Source organism: Prorops nasuta, unplaced genomic scaffold, assembly GCF_024137725.1.
Source record: "Prorops nasuta isolate Cenicafe-Biocafe unplaced genomic scaffold, Cenicafe_Pnas_1.2 PNAS00009, whole genome shotgun sequence".
NCBI lineage: Eukaryota > Metazoa > Arthropoda > Insecta > Hymenoptera > Bethylidae > Prorops > Prorops nasuta.
In genome coordinates, this window is record NW_027116806.1 from 7,149,931 (window position 1) to 7,173,033 (window position 23,103).

General features: G+C 30.3%; 5 protein-coding genes across 8 annotated transcripts; 3 read left to right on the forward strand and 2 right to left on the reverse strand.

The window, feature by feature from the left end:
* Nucleotides 1-6,841, forward strand: LOC136776421 (histone-lysine N-methyltransferase Su(var)3-9-like). Its single transcript, XM_066731938.1, is given in 10 exon segments — nucleotides 1-439; nucleotides 866-929; nucleotides 1,223-1,333; nucleotides 2,290-4,119; nucleotides 4,845-5,078; nucleotides 5,222-5,380; nucleotides 5,451-5,680; nucleotides 5,902-6,046; nucleotides 6,129-6,298; nucleotides 6,368-6,841. Coding segments are annotated over 10 exon segments (3,252 nt in total). The 5' UTR covers nucleotides 1-367; the 3' UTR covers nucleotides 6,605-6,841.
* Nucleotides 6,842-6,861: 20 nt separating this feature from the next.
* ATPsyngamma (ATP synthase, gamma subunit) lies at nucleotides 6,862-8,470 on the reverse strand. Its single transcript, XM_066731948.1, has 3 exons — nucleotides 8,315-8,470; nucleotides 7,561-8,102; nucleotides 6,862-7,471 (listed from the first exon to the last, which is right to left on the reverse strand). Exons 2-3 carry the CDS (start codon nucleotides 8,085-8,087, stop codon nucleotides 7,105-7,107), a joined length of 894 nt encoding a protein of 297 aa, XP_066588045.1. The 5' UTR covers nucleotides 8,088-8,102; nucleotides 8,315-8,470; the 3' UTR covers nucleotides 6,862-7,104.
* A 219-nt stretch (nucleotides 8,471-8,689) lies between these two features.
* On the forward strand, nucleotides 8,690-10,908 carry jagn (jagunal). Its single transcript, XM_066731951.1, has 4 exons — nucleotides 8,690-9,750; nucleotides 9,956-10,097; nucleotides 10,180-10,395; nucleotides 10,495-10,908. Exons 1-4 carry the CDS (start codon nucleotides 9,659-9,661, stop codon nucleotides 10,621-10,623), a joined length of 579 nt encoding a protein of 192 aa, XP_066588048.1. The 5' UTR covers nucleotides 8,690-9,658; the 3' UTR covers nucleotides 10,624-10,908.
* A 116-nt stretch (nucleotides 10,909-11,024) lies between these two features.
* On the forward strand, nucleotides 11,025-13,350 carry LOC136776388 (KICSTOR complex protein kaptin-like). Of its 2 annotated transcripts, none has more exons than XM_066731872.1 (8): nucleotides 11,025-11,150; nucleotides 11,444-11,653; nucleotides 11,731-11,996; nucleotides 12,073-12,239; nucleotides 12,306-12,475; nucleotides 12,563-12,635; nucleotides 12,718-13,009; nucleotides 13,082-13,350. In XM_066731872.1, exons 1-8 carry the CDS (start codon nucleotides 11,135-11,137, stop codon nucleotides 13,169-13,171), a joined length of 1,284 nt encoding a protein of 427 aa, XP_066587969.1. In that variant the 5' UTR covers nucleotides 11,025-11,134; the 3' UTR covers nucleotides 13,172-13,350. The 2 variants fall into 2 exon arrangements, with proteins under 2 accessions (XP_066587969.1, XP_066587970.1); XM_066731873.1 differs by having other exon boundaries at nucleotides 13,063-13,194.
* A 62-nt stretch (nucleotides 13,351-13,412) lies between these two features.
* On the reverse strand, nucleotides 13,413-21,892 carry DNApol-zeta (DNA polymerase zeta catalytic subunit). 3 transcript variants are annotated; one of them, XM_066731870.1, is made up of 20 exons: nucleotides 21,587-21,892; nucleotides 21,299-21,485; nucleotides 21,138-21,231; nucleotides 20,616-21,077; nucleotides 20,296-20,527; nucleotides 19,827-20,215; nucleotides 18,973-19,714; nucleotides 18,808-18,868; nucleotides 17,845-18,742; nucleotides 17,611-17,761; nucleotides 16,672-17,040; nucleotides 16,402-16,590; nucleotides 16,013-16,325; nucleotides 14,956-15,274; nucleotides 14,621-14,869; nucleotides 14,429-14,542; nucleotides 14,267-14,360; nucleotides 13,942-14,185; nucleotides 13,638-13,866; nucleotides 13,413-13,565 (listed from the first exon to the last, which is right to left on the reverse strand). In XM_066731870.1, exons 1-20 carry the CDS (start codon nucleotides 21,723-21,725, stop codon nucleotides 13,419-13,421), a joined length of 5,622 nt encoding a protein of 1,873 aa, XP_066587967.1. In that variant the 5' UTR covers nucleotides 21,726-21,892; the 3' UTR covers nucleotides 13,413-13,418. The 3 variants fall into 3 exon arrangements, with proteins under 3 accessions (XP_066587967.1, XP_066587966.1, XP_066587968.1); XM_066731869.1 differs by having other exon boundaries at nucleotides 13,942-14,360; XM_066731871.1 differs by lacking the exons at nucleotides 20,616-21,077; nucleotides 21,138-21,231; nucleotides 21,299-21,485; nucleotides 21,587-21,892 and having other exon boundaries at nucleotides 13,942-14,360; nucleotides 20,289-20,423.
* Nucleotides 21,893-23,103: the final 1,211 nt, after the last annotated feature.

Consider the following 23,103-nt stretch of genomic DNA (forward strand, 5'->3'; position numbering starts at 1 on the left):
CAAACTATATATTTGTCTGATTGTGTCAATTTTTAGGCGGAAAGCTTCCAATATAGTACTAAATCATATGTGACGGTCTTTTGCAATGCTAAAAGAGAAACGAAAAAAAACTTTGTATTTAACCATTCCAGAAAGTGAGAGACAGAATAAAACAGGCGGGAACAATTTGGGAATGCCGTATAAAATGGTTGCCGCGCTATAATTTTACTTGTGAACACAGCATAAGAAGCGAAATTGACTTCCGTTTGATAGATGCTTCGTTCGTGCATGCGTTTCATCATCAACCTTTCTGGACGCAACCTTACTTGAATTCGTTTTAAGTATTTCTTTCGTCGTTCTGTCAGTAAAAACTTAAAATCTATTAATCATGGGCGGTGAAGAAGGACTTGGAGTTACCACTGGACAACCAAACCTTTATAAGCAAGACCTTTCACAGTTAGTAAGTAAATATAACGGCATTATTAAAATTATTACATTGATCTAAACTTCGGCCCCTATTTCTCTTTGGTCAAAAGTTTTCTTTCTATTAAGATATATTTATCTAAATTTTAATAAAAAGCGACTTGCAAACCGTTATCGGAAGTACTTTCAAAACTATGAACATAAATACATTCACATTATTAAAAAATTTATAACCTACAAATTTCATAAAGTCATTCAGATCCTACTTTATATTAATTTCTTACAACTATTTCAAAAAACTAATTATGTTAAGAAGTTGTAACATAGTGTACTATATATAAAATGTTATCTTATATAGAGATTTATGTTTACTTTATATGATATGCAAAAACCATATTGAAAATAAAATAAGATTGTCAATATAATAAAATGTTTAAAACAAATTTATTTTCTATTTTAACAGGATGTTACCAAGTTGACAGCTTTGTCCCGAGAAGTGATAAGCAGACAAGCGACAATTAATATTGGTATGTTTAAATTATTATAATGAAATAAAAAGCTGTTGCTTAGAAGTTTATATTGTTTTAAAGAAATGCATATAATAAATAATATATACAAGATATTAAAGAAGTTTCTCATTTGGCTGAATTTGAAGGGATAATTATTTTTTAAATCAATGAAAAGTTTATGCTTAATAATTTGGTCTTTTATATCTTTCATTGTGCTAAAGTTATAAGTTAATTAATCAATTAAATTATTACTAAACTTTACAAGAAATGCTGTAAGAATAATTAAAACACCAAAATAACTATTATTGTAGGTACAATTGGACATGTAGCACATGGAAAATCTACTATTGTGAAAGCTATCTCTGGTGTTCAAACTGTACGTTTTAAAAATGAATTAGAAAGGAATATCACAATTAAACTTGGTGAGTTTATACCATTGAACTTTGTTTTATAAAAGGTTTTTCTTTAATAAAGGCATATAGAATATTTTACTATAACACTCAGTGCTACTATATTTGATTTAATTCGGTATAAATCGTAATGAATAAAATCAGTTAAGAAACAGCTACATACTTAAAGAACAATGAAATCTGTTAAACTGAAAAGATGATAGGAAATCAGATCTTCAAAATTTGACAAAACATGATAATTATAGTCAAAGAGCACTAATCTTATATATGCTACCATTAGAGAAACACCCTTTATGTAATTTTTAATAATTAATCTTTTTTTGTAATAAATATTAATAAAAAATAAAATTTTTGATGAATTATTAATTAAAATATAAATTTTGTAATTTCCAAATATGATCAATTTTTGCTCCAAATCTGAATAAAGCTAATGTCAATGTTGAATATTTATGGTGTTTACTTTTACTTCATGTTTAAACTTCTCTAAAAATAATATGAAAAAGTTGATCAAATTTTAAAGACATCATTGGTAAATTACTATTTTCATTTTGGACAGGAGTAGTATGTGATATAAGTTTTTAAGTAAAAGTGGAAATTTGTCTTTTAATTCTTATAATAATAGTTTTGTTATTGTATGATTAATTCATTGACCAGAAACGTACTGTTTATTTAATTACTTAATAATAAATGAAACAAATTAATATTTTACTGCTAGGACATTGTACACAAATATTGGAAAATTATAAAAATTATTTTTCCAAAAAGCAATTATTAGGATAACCAATTATTATTAAATCAAAGTAGACATCATAAAAAATTTTGAGAACACGAAATTAAGGAAAGTACCACAAGAGAAAATTGATTTATGAATTATTAAGAATACTGATAATACAATCATAATATAATAAGGATAAAAATGGAGGATGAATGATACTTGGAAAACATCGTTTAAATGTTTGGCATTACAGAGGCTCGTGGTGCGGAGAGTATGGATGGTGAACGAGCGGACATTCCAGATGAGACAAGAAAAATGCCAACAATACATGGAAAAAGGCCACTTTCGCCTCAAACTATCGAGCCTTGTGCTAAACAACCAAAATTAAATGAGAGCCAAAATGCATGCAGTTTTAAATTTGATCGTCGGGATGCTGGAAATCTTACTACTGAAATCAATATTTCAAGTAATAATGTCTATACAGACGAATTGGCACAAGATGCAGCATCAAATTCCTTAAAAGAAGATACAATGAGCAAAGATGGTGTAATTAGCGTTGACCAAGGCCTATCACCAAATTGTCATGACGTTGATTTTCTTAAAAAGAACGATGTCGATTCTTGTGTAGTTACTCCATTGCCCTCGGAGAACACGAAAGGGAGCAAAATAAGACAGAGTATTAAAATAAAACAATGTCGAGTTTTATTAAAAAATATTATGGCTGATAAGAAATATGTAAAATATTTTTCAGCCGCTAAACAACCGATCACTGATAAAAAAAACGATCTTTGGGAAGTAGAGTCAATTATGGGTAAGAAGGAACGAGACGGTATTACTGTATATTTAGTTAAGTGGAAAAATTGGAGTAGTGCATACAACACATGGGAACCGATATCAAACTTAGTGAATTGTAATGAAATACTAGATGAGTTTGAAACTACAAGATTACAGCTTTTAGAAAAGTTCAAAACTGCGACTAAATTTCAACCCACTGCTCATGATGTGAAAGCATATCTAGAAAACATTAAAAAAAAGGGTGAAAGCTTAGATTGTGACCACGTGAAAGACGAGAATCTTTATGATAATATAAGTAAATTTTTGAAACCAAATTCCGTGAAAAAGGGGAAATTGAAAGAGGACATAAAAGATTGTATTTTACGTATGCTTCTTCATGCCACAAGAAGGGATCAACTAGATTCACTTGAAGAATGGGAAAAAGAAATCAATCACATCACTCAAGGGAAGCCAGACATTACCGTCGAAAATAATGTAGATCTAGAAGCTGCCCCTCAAGATTTCTTTTACATAGATAATTATTTGCCTGGGTTAAATGTAACGATACCTGATGATCCGCTTGTCGGTTGCGAATGTACAGAATGCAGTCATAAGAGCAAATGTTGTTACGCATCGTCTGGTACCACATTTTCCTATACAAGTGCATGTCGAGTGCGCGTCCCTCCTGGCACACCGATTTACGAGTGTAACAAGCGTTGTGCTTGCAGTGAAAACTGTCTAAACCGCGTGGTTCAACGTGGTAGTAGAAATAAGCTTTGTATATTTCGTACAAGCAATGGTACAGGCTGGGGTGTTAAGACTTTGAAAGCAATTAGAAAAGGAACCTTTGTCACACAATACGTAGGTGAAGTAATAACAAATGAAGAAGCTGAAAAACGAGGCATAGAGTATGACGCAGCTGGAAGAACTTATCTTTTTGATTTAGATTATAATAATGTAGATGACGAATGCCCTTATACAGTGGATGCTGCTGTATACGGAAATATTTCTCATTTCATAAATCATTCGTGCGACCCGAATCTTGCAGTTTATGGAGTTTGGATTAACTGCCTTGATCCAAATCTGCCACTCTTAGCTCTGTTTGCTACGCGAGATATTAAGAAAAATGAGGAGATTACATTTGACTACATGTGCCAATCTTCGCGAATTAATGAAAAGAAGAAGTACATCGGTATTCAAAACGACTTACAGTCTAATGAGACACAATCAAGACTTCAAATACATGATAATAAACATGATGCTGATGTACCAGCGAATAAAACTTTGTGTAAATGTGGTGCTGAGAATTGTAGACAATATTTATTTTAAAAAACGTATAATTGAACTTTTTAATCTCTTATAATTATTAAAAATGTAATAATGACTAACAAATAATTATTGTTTAACGCTATCGGCGCCAATATCATTGTCATTAGAGGCATAAAAAATTGTTCTAAATGCAAATTGTGTTATGTTTTAAAAAATATACGTAGTATTAAAAAGGCTTAGCTTTTTCAAATAAATGCATGACACAATGTTGAAATTTTTACAAATATTTGATTACATGAACAACAGAATTAAATTATACATTAGCGTACCTCATAGCAGTTAAAATAGTATTATTACATATCTATTTTTTGGTTTTCAAATAAATACGTTCATGTATCTTACACGTGTAACAAGCTGTACTATTTTATAATATGAAGAAATCCCGCACGCCTCAAAATCATATTTTCTTTTATAAGATTATTGTTATAATATTGATAAATAAGGAATTTCCACGGGAACATGGTTCAATTTTTAAGAACATCAAAATTGTATTAATAAAAGCTACTTTACAAAATGAAATTTTTGTAATTTTATCCGTAAACTGTTAATTTTACAAAAATTATTATCAAAATTTAAACTTAGTTTGTTAATAAAACTAATAAATCATATATTTCTTGATTATCACAAATTTATTTTGTTTATTTTCTTTATTAAGATTAACTAAACATTGTAAGAAGAGCATTCATTTTAGGAATGTATTTTCAGGATATGCGAATGCAAAGATTTATAAGTGCAGTAATGACAAATGTCCCCGGCCAGGATGTTATATATCCGGAGGATCCAACAAAGATGACTCTTTTCCTTGTTTACGTCCAATCTGCTCTGGAAGATTTGAATTAGTACGCCATGTATCTTTTGTCGATTGCCCTGGTCACGATATTCTTATGGCAACTATGTTAAACGGAGCCGCTGTTATGGATGCTGCTTTGCTTCTAATTGGTAAATTAAAATTCGATTCACCAATCTTTTCTGTTATTCACAAAATTTAAAAACAAGTGTTTTCTAAGGTTTCTATTTGTATTTTATTAAGGATAATGGCAAACACTAGACAAAATAATAATTCAAATCTTTTATTTTTAAAGCGGGCAATGAATCTTGTCCACAGCCACAAACATCAGAACATTTGGCTGCTATAGAAATCATGAAGCTCAAGCACATTGTTATTCTACAAAATAAAATTGATCTTGTTAAAGAAGGGCAGGCAAAAGAGCAATATGAGCAAATTCTAAAATTTGTTCAAGGTAATCAACGATATAAATTTATGGATAATTTTTAGTAGTTATCGTCAACTATAATTTTTCATTGTTTTAGGCACTGTTGCTGAAGGAGCTCCGGTTATTCCTATATCAGCACAACTGAAATATAATATTGAAGTTTTATGTGAATATATTACTAAGAAGATTCCTGTTCCGTTGAGAGACTTTACATCCGAACCTCGATTAATTGTTATACGATCTTTCGATGTTAACAAGCCAGGTTGCGAAGTCGATGATCTTAAAGGAGGTGTTGCAGGGGGAAGTATTCTCAGAGGGGTACTAAAGGTAAAAAATAGACAATTTTATATTAGCAGCAAGGGTTGGTAGGGTAAATTTATTAGTGAAAGACGTAAAACACAACAAAATTATTTTTTTAAATGAATTTAAAATATTGTAATACAAAATTTACCAGAAATAATGTTAATAGGATAAGTGGACTAAATGATATTGCTACTATTTTATAATTATGAAAAGAACATATATTAACTCTTGTATCGTCCTTTCAGGTAGGCATGGAGATAGAAGTTCGTCCTGGATTAGTTTCCAAAGATAGTGGAGGAACATTAACTTGCCGGCCTATATTCTCAAGGATTATATCTTTATTTGCTGAACAAAACGAGCTACAATTTGCTGTTCCTGGTGGATTAATTGGTAGGAGTTCTTTTTATTTTGGAGCAAACATGTTAGCCTGTGCTTAAAGATAGAGCATTAATATGTTTATTAACTATTAAAGGTGTTGGAACTAAAATCGAACCAACATTATGTCGAGCGGATCGTTTGGTGGGACAGATTTTAGGAGCAGTTGGTGCTTTACCACAAATATTTATTGAAATTCAAATATCTTACTATCTTCTTAAACGACTTCTAGGTGTAAGAACAGAGGGTGATAAAAAAGGAGCAAAAGTAATTTTGTTTATTTTATAATATTTCTTTATAGTGGTATGACATTAAATAAGAAAATTTTATTTATAGGTTCCGAAATTGACTAAAAATGAAGTATTATTAGTGAATATTGGATCTCTGAGTACGGGTGGACGCGTTGTGGCTACCAGAGCCGATTTAGCTAAAATTAGCCTGACCAATCCTGTATGTACAGAGATTCATGAAAAGATTGCTTTATCACGCCGTGTAGAGAAACATTGGCGTTTAATTGGATGGGGTCAAATAAGAGAAGGAAAAACGATAGAACCGGTTCTCAAAAAGAAGTAAGAAGATTGAAGAGTAAAATTTGCAAATACTATATACAAAAACGGATATTTTAAAGTACAACAATTTAACACAGTTGTACATATCTAATATGCAATATCCTCTTCATTCAAACTTTGTAATAAAGCAAAAGTTTTACTTCATTTAATTCATTTTGATTAACCCTTTAAGCTCCTTATAATAAAGAAAATGTTTTTAAATAAGCTTTTTCAGGATTTTTTAAAACAATAAATGTATAATACAGACATTAAACCAACAAATTTGTTCCTTTAATTGATTTATTATTCCTTACTTCAAATTTACAGTTGTGATGACTGAATTCAAAAACTGAATCAAATAGCTACTGCTTTTTGATAATGCGTGTCATAAACAACTTTAATGCGAAGGGCAGTATTTTATACTTTATTTTTAAATGGTTCTTCTTTTTAAATAGAATTCGCATATTTTTTTTTACGTTACACGTTCTATGATGAGCTAAAAAGCTTGTGAATTTCATAAAATTTCTACTCCAGTGCTGCAGCTCCAGAAATAATTTCAATCAATTCTCTGGTAATTACAGCTTGCCGAGTACGGTTAAATGTAAGAGTAAGTTTATCAATCATTTCTCCTGCATTTTTGCTAGCATTGTCCATAGCAGTCATACGACTGGATTGTTCACTGCAAGCACTTTCTTTCATGGAGTAAAAAAGAAGAGAAGCAAGAGAAAATTCAAGATAACTCCTTATTACTTCATCATCCAAAGAATCATATACACAAAGCTTAGGTGCAGCCAGTACAGCATTTTTATCAAAAACTGGCAAATGGTCAACACTGTATGATACTACTGATTTGAATTTATTATATACAATCTTTCCTGAGCCATAAGTATAACTGTAATACAAAATCATCCATATATTATTTTCTTTGATTAATTTAATATATATGTATTATTTTTGCATTATTATATGATTCATACTAACCCACTGTTCAAAATTTCGTTAGCTACCCTTGTAGCATCATTAAATGTTGGTGGCTTACGTCCTACTTCAGAGGCAACAAATAAAATATTTTTAGCAAATAATCGAGACAAAATTGCTCTTGATTTATCTCCAATGCAAATGATTTTTGTGTTTTCACGTTCGTTAGAATCAGCCAACAGTGAATCTCTAATATTACGAGCTACTCCACTATGAACAGCTCCACATAAACCACGGTCACTTGTCACAGCGATGACAAGTTTGTTAGGTTCTTCGGTTGGTGCTTGAATTTCAGCTACTTCGTAAAATCTTTTTGTACCAACTCCAAGTGGTCTTGCTTGCTTTAAATCACGTTCAGCACGATTGTATTTAGCTGCTGACACCATCTTCATTGATTGGGTGATCTTCTGAATATTTTTAACAGATTTCAAACGCAAGGAAATAGCTTTAAGTGTAGCCATCCCTCGAACATGCTGACTGTTCTGCTGTTGAGCAGCAAGGCGTAAAATTGGCGACATAGTATTATACATCTTGATAAACTCCTCCTACAATATGACATAGGTCAAAATAATATAACATGTGTCATGAATTTGTATTGATAATGTTGAAAAATAAAGCGTCAAAACATGGAAAGCTTATTGATTTTTAATTAATTAATAAAACTGATGATATTATGTCACCCTACTAAGAACTTTTGGTACCTTATAAGAAAATTTATGAATTTATTTAAATAATGAAAAAATAGAACAATACTCACTTTTTAATTACAGAGTATGAATAAAATTAGATGAAATTTACAGAATAACAAAGTAAGTTTTGATTATCGAAGTTTAAATTATTTTATAATCTATTAACTTTTTATAAATCTAGCCACTGAAATCCATCACCAACCACTCTCCACTTGCTTAGGTAATCGGCACACACGAATACAGGGGGGAGAGCACGTAACTATACACTAGTCACACTACTGTGAGTACGTTCGTTTTTGTAATGCCAGTATACTGTGAATATCATTTTATCTTTGTCAATTATTGAGCATTGAACAAAGAGAGTGATTCTTGCAATACTGTCGGTGCAAAAATGAACGCAGCCTATATTAAGAAGTGGAGCAGGGACTAGGGACAGGGAGCTGTATTGTGCTGGCTGGAGGGAGGGGCGGAGGGCGGCAGGCGCCAGGCTGTGTGAACTGTGAGTGTAGGTTACGCAGCCGCAATGCCGCATTTCAATTCTCGTTTCTCACATCTGCGCGGCGCGCACTAGTTAAACACTGCTGTTCGCCATTCGTAAAAACACTGTGGAAATTTTAGTTGGCATCATTATATAGGAGCTTTCCAATTAGCTTAAAAATCGACACAATCGGATACAAATGTATAGTTTATGTGACATGCAATATACCATTTGTGTCCGATTGTGTCGATTTTTAAGCTAATTGGAAAGCATCCATTGGCATTATTGCCAAAGGGCCAAAAATTTCCAATATTCCCAAACGAGCAGCTCCTCCCTCCTAGTGGCTCCTATTTATTACAATACATATGTATGTACTACATACAATACCTTATATGTAACTCCATATCATGTCCATTCCATCGTCTCCATAGTCCATTCCATTTGCATACCACCCAGTCCCCACCTACTATCTTCTCAGTTCCTACTTTTCGACTCCTTATTTTACCATTTTCACCCTTTATGTTTACCATTTGTCCTACGTTTCTATAAATAAGGTGATTAGGAGGAGATTATAGTGGTCTCAATCGAGTTAGTCTAGGGATATTTTTTCATTATCAGCCCATTTGATTGCATCGCTGCGGCATGGCTGCGATTACACTGATCCTTGGATCAAGAATAATAGTTAAACGTAAATGTCCATGATTTGACCATGACCTAAGGAACGATACAGACACCAGACGACGACACAAACGCTCCCACGAGGCTCCAACAGTTTAAAAATAGTCAAATGTCCCCTGATGCTTCTTCCAATACAGTTTACCTTGAATTCTGAAGCTCAAAGTAAATGGCTTGTATATTTTGTAATTGAAGAAGAAATTAGTTAATATTCGAATTTAAAAATTTGTATCCATTGACTTTACAAAAATTGTGTATTATGGCCTCAAAAGTTACAGTCTCCCAAGCACTTGGTACAGATGGAAGTGATTATACCCATAGACAAAAAATTCCCCGTCAATATCAAATGAGGTGAAAAAAGTGATATTAAAAAATTATGCTTTAATATATATTTTTTAATAAATTTCTAGAATTTATTTAATTTCTCTCTCTCATACAATTTTCTTCATTTAACTCTGCTGCATTTATCAAAGTCTTACTATGATGATATTAAATAAACTGAAAGAATCGTTGATGTATTATTACATACATTATGAAATAAAACTTTTCATTACAGTGCAACGAACAAATCAAGACTGAAATATTGTATATTCTTTCATTATCTTCTCTTCTTCATTATGCTGGCAAAGTTGTCAGCAGATATTTTAGATCATTTGGATATTTTTATCTTGGAGATAGAAGAATTACAAGTTCCTCAGGTAACGCAGTATACTATCATTCATAAATACTATATGCTTATTTATATTAATTATTTCATTAAGAATAAAAACATTATTATAGCCATTGTGGTGGGAGTATATATGGAGTACAAGTTTACTTTTATCATTCCTGGGTTTATCTGCTATTAAAAAAAATCAAATTAAAACATTAAAGCAGTATATGATAGGAATTATAGTATTGGGATATGGCCCACTTTTATATGCTGTTATTTATTATTTTAATGATGTATGGAAATACTTGACTGTTGGTCGTACCGAAGGAATTCACATGTGGCAGGTATGTGATGAAATGCAAGAGCCTTGATAAAATCCTACTCATTTTAATAGAAATTAATTAAAATAATTTAATTAAACAAACCAAAATTTATATTCTCAGGGTTTACCTTATGGATTATTGTGGTATGCATTCATACTTCTAGCATCTCAAGTTCATTCTTTCTGCTTATATTTTTGTTGGAGTCTTTTGCAAGCATGGAAAGCAAGAGGAACTAAAAAGGCTCAGTGAAAATACTAGTTTAATTTAAGATGGACATTTAATAGGGAAAAAACATTAAAAGGAAACATACTTTTGTTTTTGGTCATTGAAATATAACATATCTGTCCAGTTTCCTCTCCTTCTTATAAATATAAGTGTTAAATTATGTGTTTTTATGAAATTTATATGTTATTAAATTTTAAATTTAACTACCTTGTGAAGTTTGTTCAATTCATATGATAACAGATTTTCTACAAAGAAATCAAATTGTTTCATTGTAACACTTCTGCAGGTTCATGTTTAAATAAAATCTAACCAGGAAAAAACAATAGAGAAATAATTTTATTGTAAATTTAGGATGTAATTGTATATATATACATACATACATATATATATATATATATATATATATATAAGATTTTCTTCATTAACAAGCTTGCAGAAATAATGTTTTTCTGACAATCTCTTATGCTGATAAATTAGATGATTGATAACCACCGGATAGAGGCTATATTTATGGAGATGGAGGTGATGGACTCAGATGGAGTCGATGGAAGGTGAATTTTGAGGCTAAATTGAAATTAAATTGAATTATAGGAACCGTGACAGCTGAACGCTGAACGTAAACATAACCTAATTTGACCTACACCTACGCCAAAAAAACATTATAGACTTACTTAATAATTTTTGGAAAAATACAATTTTTTAATGTTTATCAAATTTTTCATTATTAGAATATAAGTAGTTATTGTTGGCCTATAAAACAAAATTAGAATATTTGAATATTTGATTTTATACAGGCAGATTATCCTTTATTTAGTTCTTTCCTTGATAAAAAAAATATTTTCAGTTATCATGAGTAATTTATTAGATGCACATTGGTTTCCATTAACTTCGCAAGGAAATATATACTCAATGACAAAATTGTGTTCCCAAAATAATGTTAACAAAGTGTTAGTGGCTTCTTTAAAAAGGAAAATTTATTCATGCGAATATCAACCATCATCAAAATCTCATTTACGCCCTGTGGTAAAAGAATTGCTATTTACTTACATACCAAGTGAGCTTCCTTAATTTATTTGTTATGCGGTAATTAATGTTTTATTATTTGTGAACAATTGTTCATTATTTTATCAGGTGGTGCAGAAATAATATCAATCAATGCATATAATAAGTCTGAATCAGGAGATGGTTTTGTAATCGGCATAACTATTATAAAAGTTAGTAGTGACACTACTATAGAGAGGTACTTAAATATTTACACTGAAGGTATTGTGGATGGTGAAGGTGAAGAGAGTAGCTCTATTGAGGCCATAGCTCAAAATTGTCTTATGGTAGAATTGTCCTATACCCCATATCATTTATATCATACTATTTTACCTCAACCACAGTCATTAAATGAGGTATTTTGGTTTTCGAAAAACTGCTTAATTAAAAGATAAAGTGACATTCTTTTATTTAACATTGACTTATTATTAGGTGGTTTGGTTAATTTCTGGCAGTGATGGGAAAATCCATATGATTACAGAGGACAAAATGAGCCATGGGTATAGTGAAGGATCAATAGAAAAATATTTTCCAGAATTATACGACATACAATCTATTTGTTTGTGGATTGATATTTATTATTATGACAATTATAAATGGTAGTATTTAAATCATAGCATGTTTAATAATACCAAAATTTATAATATTTCTAAATCTATTTATAGGAGAGTCAGCGCTATAGGATGTGAATGTGGATTGGTACAAGTTTCTATAGTAGATGTAATGAACTTACAAATAACTAAAAGCTGGTCCTTAAGATATGATAAGCCAATACCAAGCATAATCATTTTTCCAAGCAAGAACAAAATAGATTCAGCATATAAAGTATCAGAAAGTGTGTAATTTATTTTTAAATATTTTGTATTGATGTATTAGATATGAGATATAAATCTAATAATTAAAAAGTATTATTTGATTGCAGAAGATAATAAGGGATTTGAAAAGCCAGTAATAAATATTTTAGTGGCAAGCATAAGTAATGCTATGGTTTTTATGTAATTGAAAATATATTAAAAATATCTAAAAAAAAAATTTTAATATATAAGATAACTAATATGACCTGTTTTTAACTAATAGGGATGTTTTGCATCAAGGAATAAATGAAAATATTCCATTAAATGGTAGCGAATCATCTGATTGCATTTTATGCTCCTGTGCAGCAGATATAAATATGGATGGCTACAATGAGATCTTACTTGGCACCTATGGTCAGGAACTTTTAATTTTTTCGTTTGTAAATAATATTTGGGAATTAACATCCAGAAAATTATTTGATGCCCCAATACACTCAATATGTTATATGGATATAACAAACGACGGGATGAAAGAACTAGTAGTGCTTACACAACGCGGAGTACATATTTTACAGGTAAAATATTAATGCTTAAAAAGTTTGAATATATATATGAAAAAAATCAATAGAAAATAATTTAATTTACAGCATAATATAGCAAATATAAAAGAAAAATGGAAAGAAAGATTTAAAAGTTACCTTCAATTAAAAAACAAAAGTGAGGAAACATTTACATGATTTTCACAATACAGCTTCAGTAGGAAGCTTTTAAAATGTACTTAAGCTAATGAAAATTTTAACATTCTGTTTTTATAAAATAATGATTTTGATAGCAGCTTGTTGCAACACTAGGTTGTTATTAAAAAATTATATTTTTCTAGAAAAAATTAAAGGGATATTATAAAAAATGAATGTATATATATATATATATCAATCGTTATACACTTGATTTTTTTTTAATATAAAATACATGTATCTTTGTTATCTAATTCTTCATTAATTCATTTATATTAAATCTTATATTAACTACTTCTGTAAGGTCTCTCTTAGCCTGAATTATACGATATAAAACAGGACAATCTAACGACGAGCATTCTGGATCATCTTGACGACCGACGCACGAATGACAAATCTTATGAAATGAAAAATCTTAATTATATTGTTATGCTTGAATTAACTTTAAATTACGATTATTAATACTTACCGCATTAATATTATAATAAGAACGCTCCAAATATCTTTGTTTTTCATGTAATATGACCAGCGTTTGATTAGGATACGCTTCACAATTTGAGCAAATGTCACTTGTTGAGTGTTTCTCGCAAACAGAACATGTAGCAGAATTGAAAAACTGGCAAATTTTTAATCTTTTGTTTTCTCCTAGTTTGTTTATTGTTTTACCAATAATTTGACGATGAGACATTTCTCTATACCTGTAGTTATAAAATTTATTTACTGAAATGAAAAAATATGTTTGGAATACTAAAAAGTTTATGTAAATATTTTACCACGTATTAGCATCAACACCCATCAGATTGAGACATCTGTTAAGTGGTGGAATGATAACTTTAGTAATATAGTATACAATATTCGGACTTAATCCAGGATCATTTAATAATTCCCACGGCGTTCGTACACACTGAATAAGTGCTTGATTTGGAGCACCAGCAATTATAATATATGGTACTCGTTCACCAGTACGCGGTACTGCACAAGGGTCTCTTTTAATTAAACGCCGTGTTAATTCTAATGCTGGAACACAAGCACTTGCTTTATATCCAAACATTCCACGAAACTCTTTGGCAAAGGTCAAATCCTGTATAGAGACTTTACCGTTCAAGATTTTGTCAAATTGTCGCACAACATATTGTTTTATTGCATTTATGTCGTTTGTCTCGAAAAGGATTTTTAATAACTTTTCAAGTATCTAATGCAAAAAAATCTTTTCAATATTTTTCTATCTTTTACAGTCAGTAAAGTAGCCAATTAATTTACCTTTGATACTGCCGGACATCCATCTCTACGAACAGTTTCTATACCTTTTGCCAAATAAGTCGGCTTATTTTGATCAATGGACTCATACATATATCCACAATATCGTTTTTTTGTCTGTTAGAAGTAAAATTATTGAATAGTAAAGAATTAGTTTAAGATAAAATTATAGATTTTTAAAACATATCTATATACCTGTAAAATAGAGGGGTGTAAGATTTTTTCAAATTTAAGTTTCACGGGCGGTGGATTCGAGGCTGTGACAGCATCAGCAATTTCGTGACCGATCTTGAATGCTTCTTCACGTGTCTTTCCAGGAACAAGAACGAATAAAGAATCAGTATCACCATATACAACTTGTGCCCCCCATTGCGGTGTAGATTCAACAGTTTTCATAGCACGTTCCAGGGTTTCTCTTCCTTTACTCACCACACTATCAGCTAGCTGAAAAAATTATAGTTGTTTAATTAAATTAAATTATTATTGCCCGTTTTTTAGATTTAAGCTCTTAGTGAAAGCTAAACTTATACCTCCATGCAAGGCATTCTTCCACTAAAATTAGCAGCAGTATATCCATATGTGACATTAGCTATCAATTTAAGGCCTAATTGTTGGGAATCAAGAACACGTTGTAGAGCACGATTATCAGAAGAATAAAGTTTCATCGACTCTTTTACCATTAAGCGAGTGTTTAATATTTCAGCTAACATTCGCGGTAATATCCCTTTTCGAACTGTTTCATCTACAAAAGCTACTCCACAAGGAGAGACATTAACTTTACCCTTTAATCTCAGAACTGTTTTTTTACCAACTCTTAACGTTGTAGCACCAAACACGTAAGGATCCGTTCTGTAAAATAATTATCTTAATTAATATGTGCATAGGTATTCTGAGACCAGTTGTATATTTCTTTTCTGTCAAAAACTAAGAGTCTTGAAGACAAAAAGGTTAAAAATAATATTGCTTTGAGGGAATCATAAGGTGTCATTAGTTTGACCTTGAGAGATATGCTAAAGGAAACATGCAAGTAACCTTGAATGATTTAAATGACACGCCCTCTATATAATTACATATTTTTATAACCGACCTTAAATACTTTCTACTAAACCTTATTTTTATATTTTCATTTCATTCAATCATTTATGAAATATTTCGATTTGAAAGTATACGTAGATGAACATATATGCGAATGTATTCATATAGCAGTCACATACACCACGTCAGCCAAACTTACAAGTAGAATATATTTTCTAATCGAAATATTTCATAAACGATTGAATGAAATAAAAAAATTAAAACAAGAGTTTAGAGAGCTTTTGTAATCAATTACAAGAAAATGTAATTAAATATATACACAGATTGTTCTAGCTAAAAAACGCAAGATAATCTTCATATTTTCTTCAGGACGTCTCTCAAAAGCAAATCAATGAACTCGTCTTATGTTTCCCTCAAAACCATACCGCTTTTGTTAAAAATGTTTAATCTCTAAAATTCTTAATTTTTGAAAGGGAAGGGGTGCTAAGATGGTCTCAGACACTCTATATAGAATATATCAATAAACTAATTATACATTACGTTCATACTTACTCTCCAATATTTTCTATTTTCCCTAAGCACGTTGAGAAGCAATAATTATACGCGATTATAAGACTGGGATATAAACTCTGAAAGTCGAGTACAATTAATGGATCTGTGTAATATATTGATTTTGGCTCCAATATAAGCGGTAGAAACTCTGGAGCTCGCATATTTGCTCTTTGATTTATAGATGGAGAAACAGGAATATAATTAAAAGATTTAGCCAGTCTCAACATCATTGATTCAACTCGAAACTGTGATCCTCGCGAGAACACTTCATAAAATTGAATTCCAAATAATTTAGCATACTCACTGGTTCTACCTATTATTTATAAAAAATATTATTAAGGATTTATAAATTAGTATGATCATATAGATTTAAGCCTCTCGAATCTCACCAATAATATCCAAATGATAAAGAATTTTAAGAGTACCCATTACCCTTGTCAGATAATATTCAATTACTCGATAACGATATGTTTTACTGCAGTTTTTCCACCATTCGGTTAATGTTTTAAAGCTATGATAGGAATGTCTTTCACGCATAATATGATACATAATGTTCTCAAACGTATAACTTAGTAAAGCTAAAATATGCATTACACTTATTATTATCAATAATAACAGGTACTGTAAATATTTTATTTTAAAAATCAAAGATGCTTTACCGATTTCGTGTCTCATTATTCTCCAAGTATCCAAAACTATTCTACCAGGTACTTTAAAATCCAATGAAAAATCCGTGTCACTTTTTTCTGTATGACTATCAGGAATAGATTTTGTACTGCATATTCTTGAGATACGAAACGGAAAATTGTTTAAACCAACAATTGAAGCTCGTTGAAAAATATAGCCCCAAGAAAGCGTTTCTATTTGCCAACCAGTCAAAATATCAGGATCGTACTTATTAATCAGCGTAATCAAACAGTCGAGTAATTCGTATTCATTCGTAACATAAGATACTGAACAGTTAGTGACCGTTGCAAAATTTTTTTTCATAGTATTGCTGACGGGCTCTACATTTACGATGATAGCGCCTGATGTAAGGAGAAGATAAATTAAAACAAAAAAATTATTTGTATGAATAAATAATATTATGGTAGTTATAGGTCTAGATATCTACTTCATTAGATAGACATGCTTTAAACATGTCTAACTAGTACTGTAGACATGTAGGTCTGCAACTATCTTAACACATTGTACTTGAGAAACATGCTTTTCGCGTTTTTTACAGTTTTCACTGGGGAGTGTAGGTCATCAATCTATATTTATTTATTCAAGATAAAATCATTTTTTGTAAAATAATCATAGAGCAAGCATTTACGTGTAAAATAAAAAAACAAGTTTCGTTGAAAACACGAAGTACTTCTAACTTATTATAATTTTATTCAATGACCAAACGCCCGCGGCAACAAATATCCAAGTACAATGTGTTAAGGGGACATTTAACCTTGTCAAGTTGAAATCTTAATTTTTTTTTATTTTATAATTATTTAGCCCTAAGTGTATATAATATCATGTTAGTTTTAAAAAGACGACAAAATATATAATTGCTCTTATTCTAATCGACGAGGTTGAATGTCTTCGTAAGCTATTGACAAATTTACCGTGCTCTATTTGTTTTACACTTGAGGCCTCTGGTATATCAGTTTTTATTATATAAAATATTGATTGTAAAGAATCTTTTTTAGGATCTGGAAAAAGATCTTCGCGTGTATTAACATGGATCTCTAAACACATTATTGTCAAATATCGATACTGCAAAATAAAAAAGAGAAAATGAAGCAACTATTGTCTTTTACAAAAATATAGAAAAATGTTCAATATTTAAAAGATTATACCACCACTGTAGCTCTAGCATCTTGAAAATTTTTATCAGATGGATTACTGCTAACATTTGTTGTAAAGTCTAATTGGCCATAAGAAACACCTGTATCTTTTGAGGTTTTATTAATCATGCAATATGATGAATCTTCTGAAATGACATCAGAATTCTCACACAATTTACCAGATATTTGTGATTCGTTGGGCCCTGGAGATATTTCTTCTCTAGCATTTAATGTATTAAATAATTTATCAGATTTCTTAGTTTTTAAGTCAGTACTGTTTGCTTGAATATGTACTTGGTTATTAATACTCTCAATTTTAATTTTATTTATATTTATATCAGTAGCTGCATTCATATTTTCTAATGGTTTGTTATTGAATTTTTTATTATTAACGTGCTTTCTCAGTCTTATATTTTCTGGCTTAGGGGGTGAAAGAAAAGGCTTAATGGTCAAAAGCTCAAATCCCGCCAGTGCACGCTTCATATCACATGTCTTTAAGTTTGATCCTGATGGATGAAATTCATTAACTTTTATTCTTCGCCAAAATGTTAATCCTGTAACACTTGATAAATTTGATTTGAAAGCTGCTATTTTCGAATTACAATCCTTCTTAAACATTGTTTTCTTTTCTTGCATTTTGTTAAGTTTAGTATTTAAAACATAATTAGTTTGTATGAAGTTAAACTGGTCCTTGGTTTTCTTAATGATTTCAATCGAAGGTGGATTAAATTTTGGACGAATTATTATTACTTTTGTCCTTAAACTTGATAGTTTTGCTTGATTATATCCTGATTTTGTAGATTTTTCTTGGGATTTTAGATTAATGCAATCAGTAAATGTTACATTACAAATATCTTCTGCTGCATTTTCTATACAATTATTGACTTTATCAATGTTCTCCAACGAAGATCTGAGAGCATTAACAGTTTATTCGTAACAATACAATGTTTTTTGCAATACAAAAATTTTACTTACGTTATATTTGACAGTTTATATACTACCGAAGACGAAGCATCATTAACAATATTATTCTTTTCTAAAATATATAAATTTATACGTTATTAAACAAATTTTAAAATAGTAGAAACTAAGATTTTTTTCTTTATATAAGAGAATGTATTAATATAATTATATCCTTACCATTATTTTCTTCTATAACTTTATTAGAAATAAAACCAGGATACAAAGGAATTTCATTCAAATTAGGCGAGGATGGAATATGTTCATTAAAAGACAGAGATGAAATGACAGAAATGTCACGTTTTTTCAAGTCTTCTGATTTTATATCATCAGAAGAGGCAGGAATATTTGGACTTTTATCGGAAATTACATCAAAACAGTAAGAGATGTTATCGGTTGATTCAGTTAAGTCGGCTAAATTAAGATGAGAGCTTTTTTGTTTCAAATTGATTACTGCAGAATTTATCACGCTGTTAGCCTCTACGGCAATTTGAGTTTCATTAGATTGCGAGATTTCTTTCTTTCCTTTAGGAGATGAAATGGTAATTCGTAATGGTGTATAGTTTCTGCAGCGCTGAGGACTTTTAAGTTGGGATTTACGATGAGGAGAGTTTTCCAACTTAAGTATCTGAATGTCTCTACAATGTTTTTTGCTTGGAGTTACGATATTTGAATCTTCTACATTTTTCCTTTTTTTCTTTGGTGTCCTAAGAAGCGTATCATCCGAATCATGTTTCTTATACTTAAGACTACACACTCGCTTTTCATCGGTAAGAATTGTAATATCTGCTTCCGTTTGCAATTCATTATCTGTTATGTCTGAATTGCTAGTCTGTTCTACCATTTTTATTTCACTTGACACTTCCCTTGATTCTAATTGCTCAATATCTTTTTCATGAACAGCTGATCCGTCATCATTAATCTGAAAATGGTAATAATTTTGGTCATCCTCATCATGGACGTTCAACTCATTGTAATTATGCTATACAAATTTAATATACTTAAATTATATTTAATTTCTATCTGTTACTTACATTTATAACCTGATTCTTCTCTATCAAAAGTTCTGAAGGTTTGGACACTTCATCATTGTTATCCACATTTTGTGTTAAATTTACTACATTTAATTCCAAAATTTGATTATCATAACTGCATTTTGCAGATTGTAATAAATTGCTATTTATTAATTTTAATTGACCAATTTGTTTAAAGTTTTCAGATTCACATGAAACATCATCCTCTAGTTGTGAGGTCGTCATATTTAAGTCTTCTAAATCATCATCATTATTTCCAGTTTCTAAATTTTCTTGGACATTAAGCATGGACTTTTGAGAGCCTAATACACTGTCATTATCTATACCATTAATGTTTTCCTCTGCCAAGTTTGTTAAAAGCTCAAGTAGATTCATGTCATCCTCACTCACTGTAAAGAAAATCAATAAAAATGTATATTCAATAACAAAATCATTTACGTTAATTATTTATTTAACAGAAACCTCTTACAAATAGTAGATCCTGATAACATAGAATGATTAATTGAATTATTTAATACTGTTAATGGCTCTAATGATACAGTCTCATTACTAGACTCTATCCTTGTGCTGTATTTAATTATATCTTGTTGTTCTTTTAAATGATCAGTAACAAAGGAAGCTTGCATAGCACTGTCTCCCTCCTCTGACTCAATTGGATATTTGGATAAACTTGAATTACCTGATACAAGACTGTCATTTTGCTAAGAATAAAATAAAAAATATTTATAAAGTAGTAACGTTATGCACATCAATGTTTGGAAAAGGGACAAAAGATATAAAAATACAAACTTTTGAGATTTCTTGAAATCTTTGTGCTAACCTTTCTTCTTGATATGTTTTCACTGTTGTAACATTTGTTCTTAGTTCATTAGAATATAGTATCTGGGTTCTAATATCCTCTAAGCCAGCCTTTGCCCTTCTTAAACGCTCATCTTTCCAAATTGCAGCTATTCCTGGGTTCATTTCTATATTTTCAGCATTTATTTCTCTGTTCAAAATATTTGAGGCTGTTGTATCTATTTCAATATCACATACACTTTGTCTAGCAACACTTGATACTGAACAATTATCGAATGATTGAGGTTCATTTATATTTTCAGCACAGCTATCTGTTTTTTGTAACTGTCTGTATGTAACATGACTTAAATTTATTGTATTCATTCCATATATATTATAGTCAATCATAAATTGCAAAACAAATGGAATATGAGCTTCGTGGGGTTGTAAAAACTCATTTAAGACTGCACCAGACTGAAAAAAAAATATAATAAATACTAAATATATTTCTGACACATAATATCAAATACTTACTTGTAATAAATCTGTTGCTTTCTTTAACATTCCTGGATTGTAAAAATAGATTTTAAAAAATACGTGCTCTTTCTCATGATATCCATAAAAAGGTCTGCAGATATAACACACAAATGCAAATAATGCTAATAGACAAATTATTAAATAAAAAAATCACTTACATGCCAGAAACTTTTTGAATTTTATAAACATGTTGTTTGCTTAATGCAAATGAACCAAGTGATGCATTGATTGCACCATCAATAGATGCAGCTAAACTATATACATATCTATTAAAGTCCTTTTCTACCACACATGGTATATATAAATATGGAAATACCCCATGAATGTGCAAACATGTCTTTTGTCCTGTAATTAATTAATATAAATTTAATAATGTGATAATGATGAATTTAATTATTAATGGGATAAAATTAATTGGCTCTTCTATTATTTTTATCGATATTTACCAGTAGGTGTTGAGCCAAAGATTCTAATTACAGGTACATGTTTAATTTCTGATCCTCGAAAAGAGGAAAAGACCGGATCAAAATCTGGCAAAGGTGAAGCCTGATAGCTATCAGCTGTTACCACTGTTAATGTAAACATTTTTCATCAATAAGAGTCTGTTATTTTAATTTTATAACGAACTATTAAGATGTTTAGATTTATTAAAATAATACGTGACATGAGTGTTTGCGTGTCATTTAGAAAATACATCTTTTTAATTAAAAATTAAAGAGTAGAGTAGACTTGCAATTGCATTTGCACATGCTCTCTATTTGTAACAGACCAATAACAAGTGTCCTCGCGGTTAGGTGAGGAATGTTAAGGTTAGGTTAGAGATTAGATTCTCTGAATTTTCGCGGCTATTTGTACTCGCGCCACCTAACGTTGCAGCTCAAACCGAGATGCTCTATTATATATTCTCTTCAGTTATCAATGTAGGAACCTTTAAAAATTAAATCGAATTAAAAATTATTAATTGTAATTAATATAATTGAAAAATACTATAGCTGTGGCTATACAGAGAGCTATGTGGCAAACACTATATTTTTGCTGTGCCGGAGTGAAATATAGACTTATATAAATTTGGAAATATTTTAATCGTCAAGAAAGTAATTTTAGTTTATATAAAGTGAAAGAGTACAAAGCCCAAAATAAGTTCTTTTATTAACTAACCTCATATCTCTATTTCTTTTCCATAAAAAAAAAAAAAACATAATGTACACATTTTGTATATAAAATTGTATAGCTCTCTGATCGTAGCATACTTGCATAAGTCATGCAATAATCATGACTTTGATAATTTCTATTTATTCTTTGACACAGAGAGGATTGTGAATAAGAATTAAGTAAAAGTAGCTGGTGACAGTGGCTCGTGCGGATGCAATACCGCAAATTAGGGCATAAACAAATAGCTCTCTCTTTTAATTTCTATTATACGATCAATTAGTATAGTTATACAATTCGAACTTAAGTTTATCACTGTAGTTTACTGATAAATCTTTGGTCATTACCATATAATATTAAACAGAATTCTAAATAACAAATTAAGAAAAATAGAAAAAGCAACTAAAATTGTGACTTTTAGAGATAAGTCTAATATTATATTGAATAAAAGTGTCATCAATTATTTGAAAAGTATTTATATATAATTTAAGGCGGTAAACGTTATAGAATGTCAATAAAAGTGCCTGTGCGATAACCACTTTTGCCTTATTTCCGCGGCAAAACGTGGGGTCACGTTTCCTGGAAACACAAATACTGCCTGAGTATCTGAGAGTATTTGTTCTCTCTATCGAAAATACCTTAACGAGCGAGATGCTTCCTCTGAGAATAAAAGTCACACACGTCAACGTTTACCTTACGTAAAACAATTTTTCCTTTTCACATATGCCATAACATTGTTTTCAATGTCTTATCCTAGGTTTAAACTAATAATATATTCCACCGTTGAATATCCAGTTAAAATATATATATATAT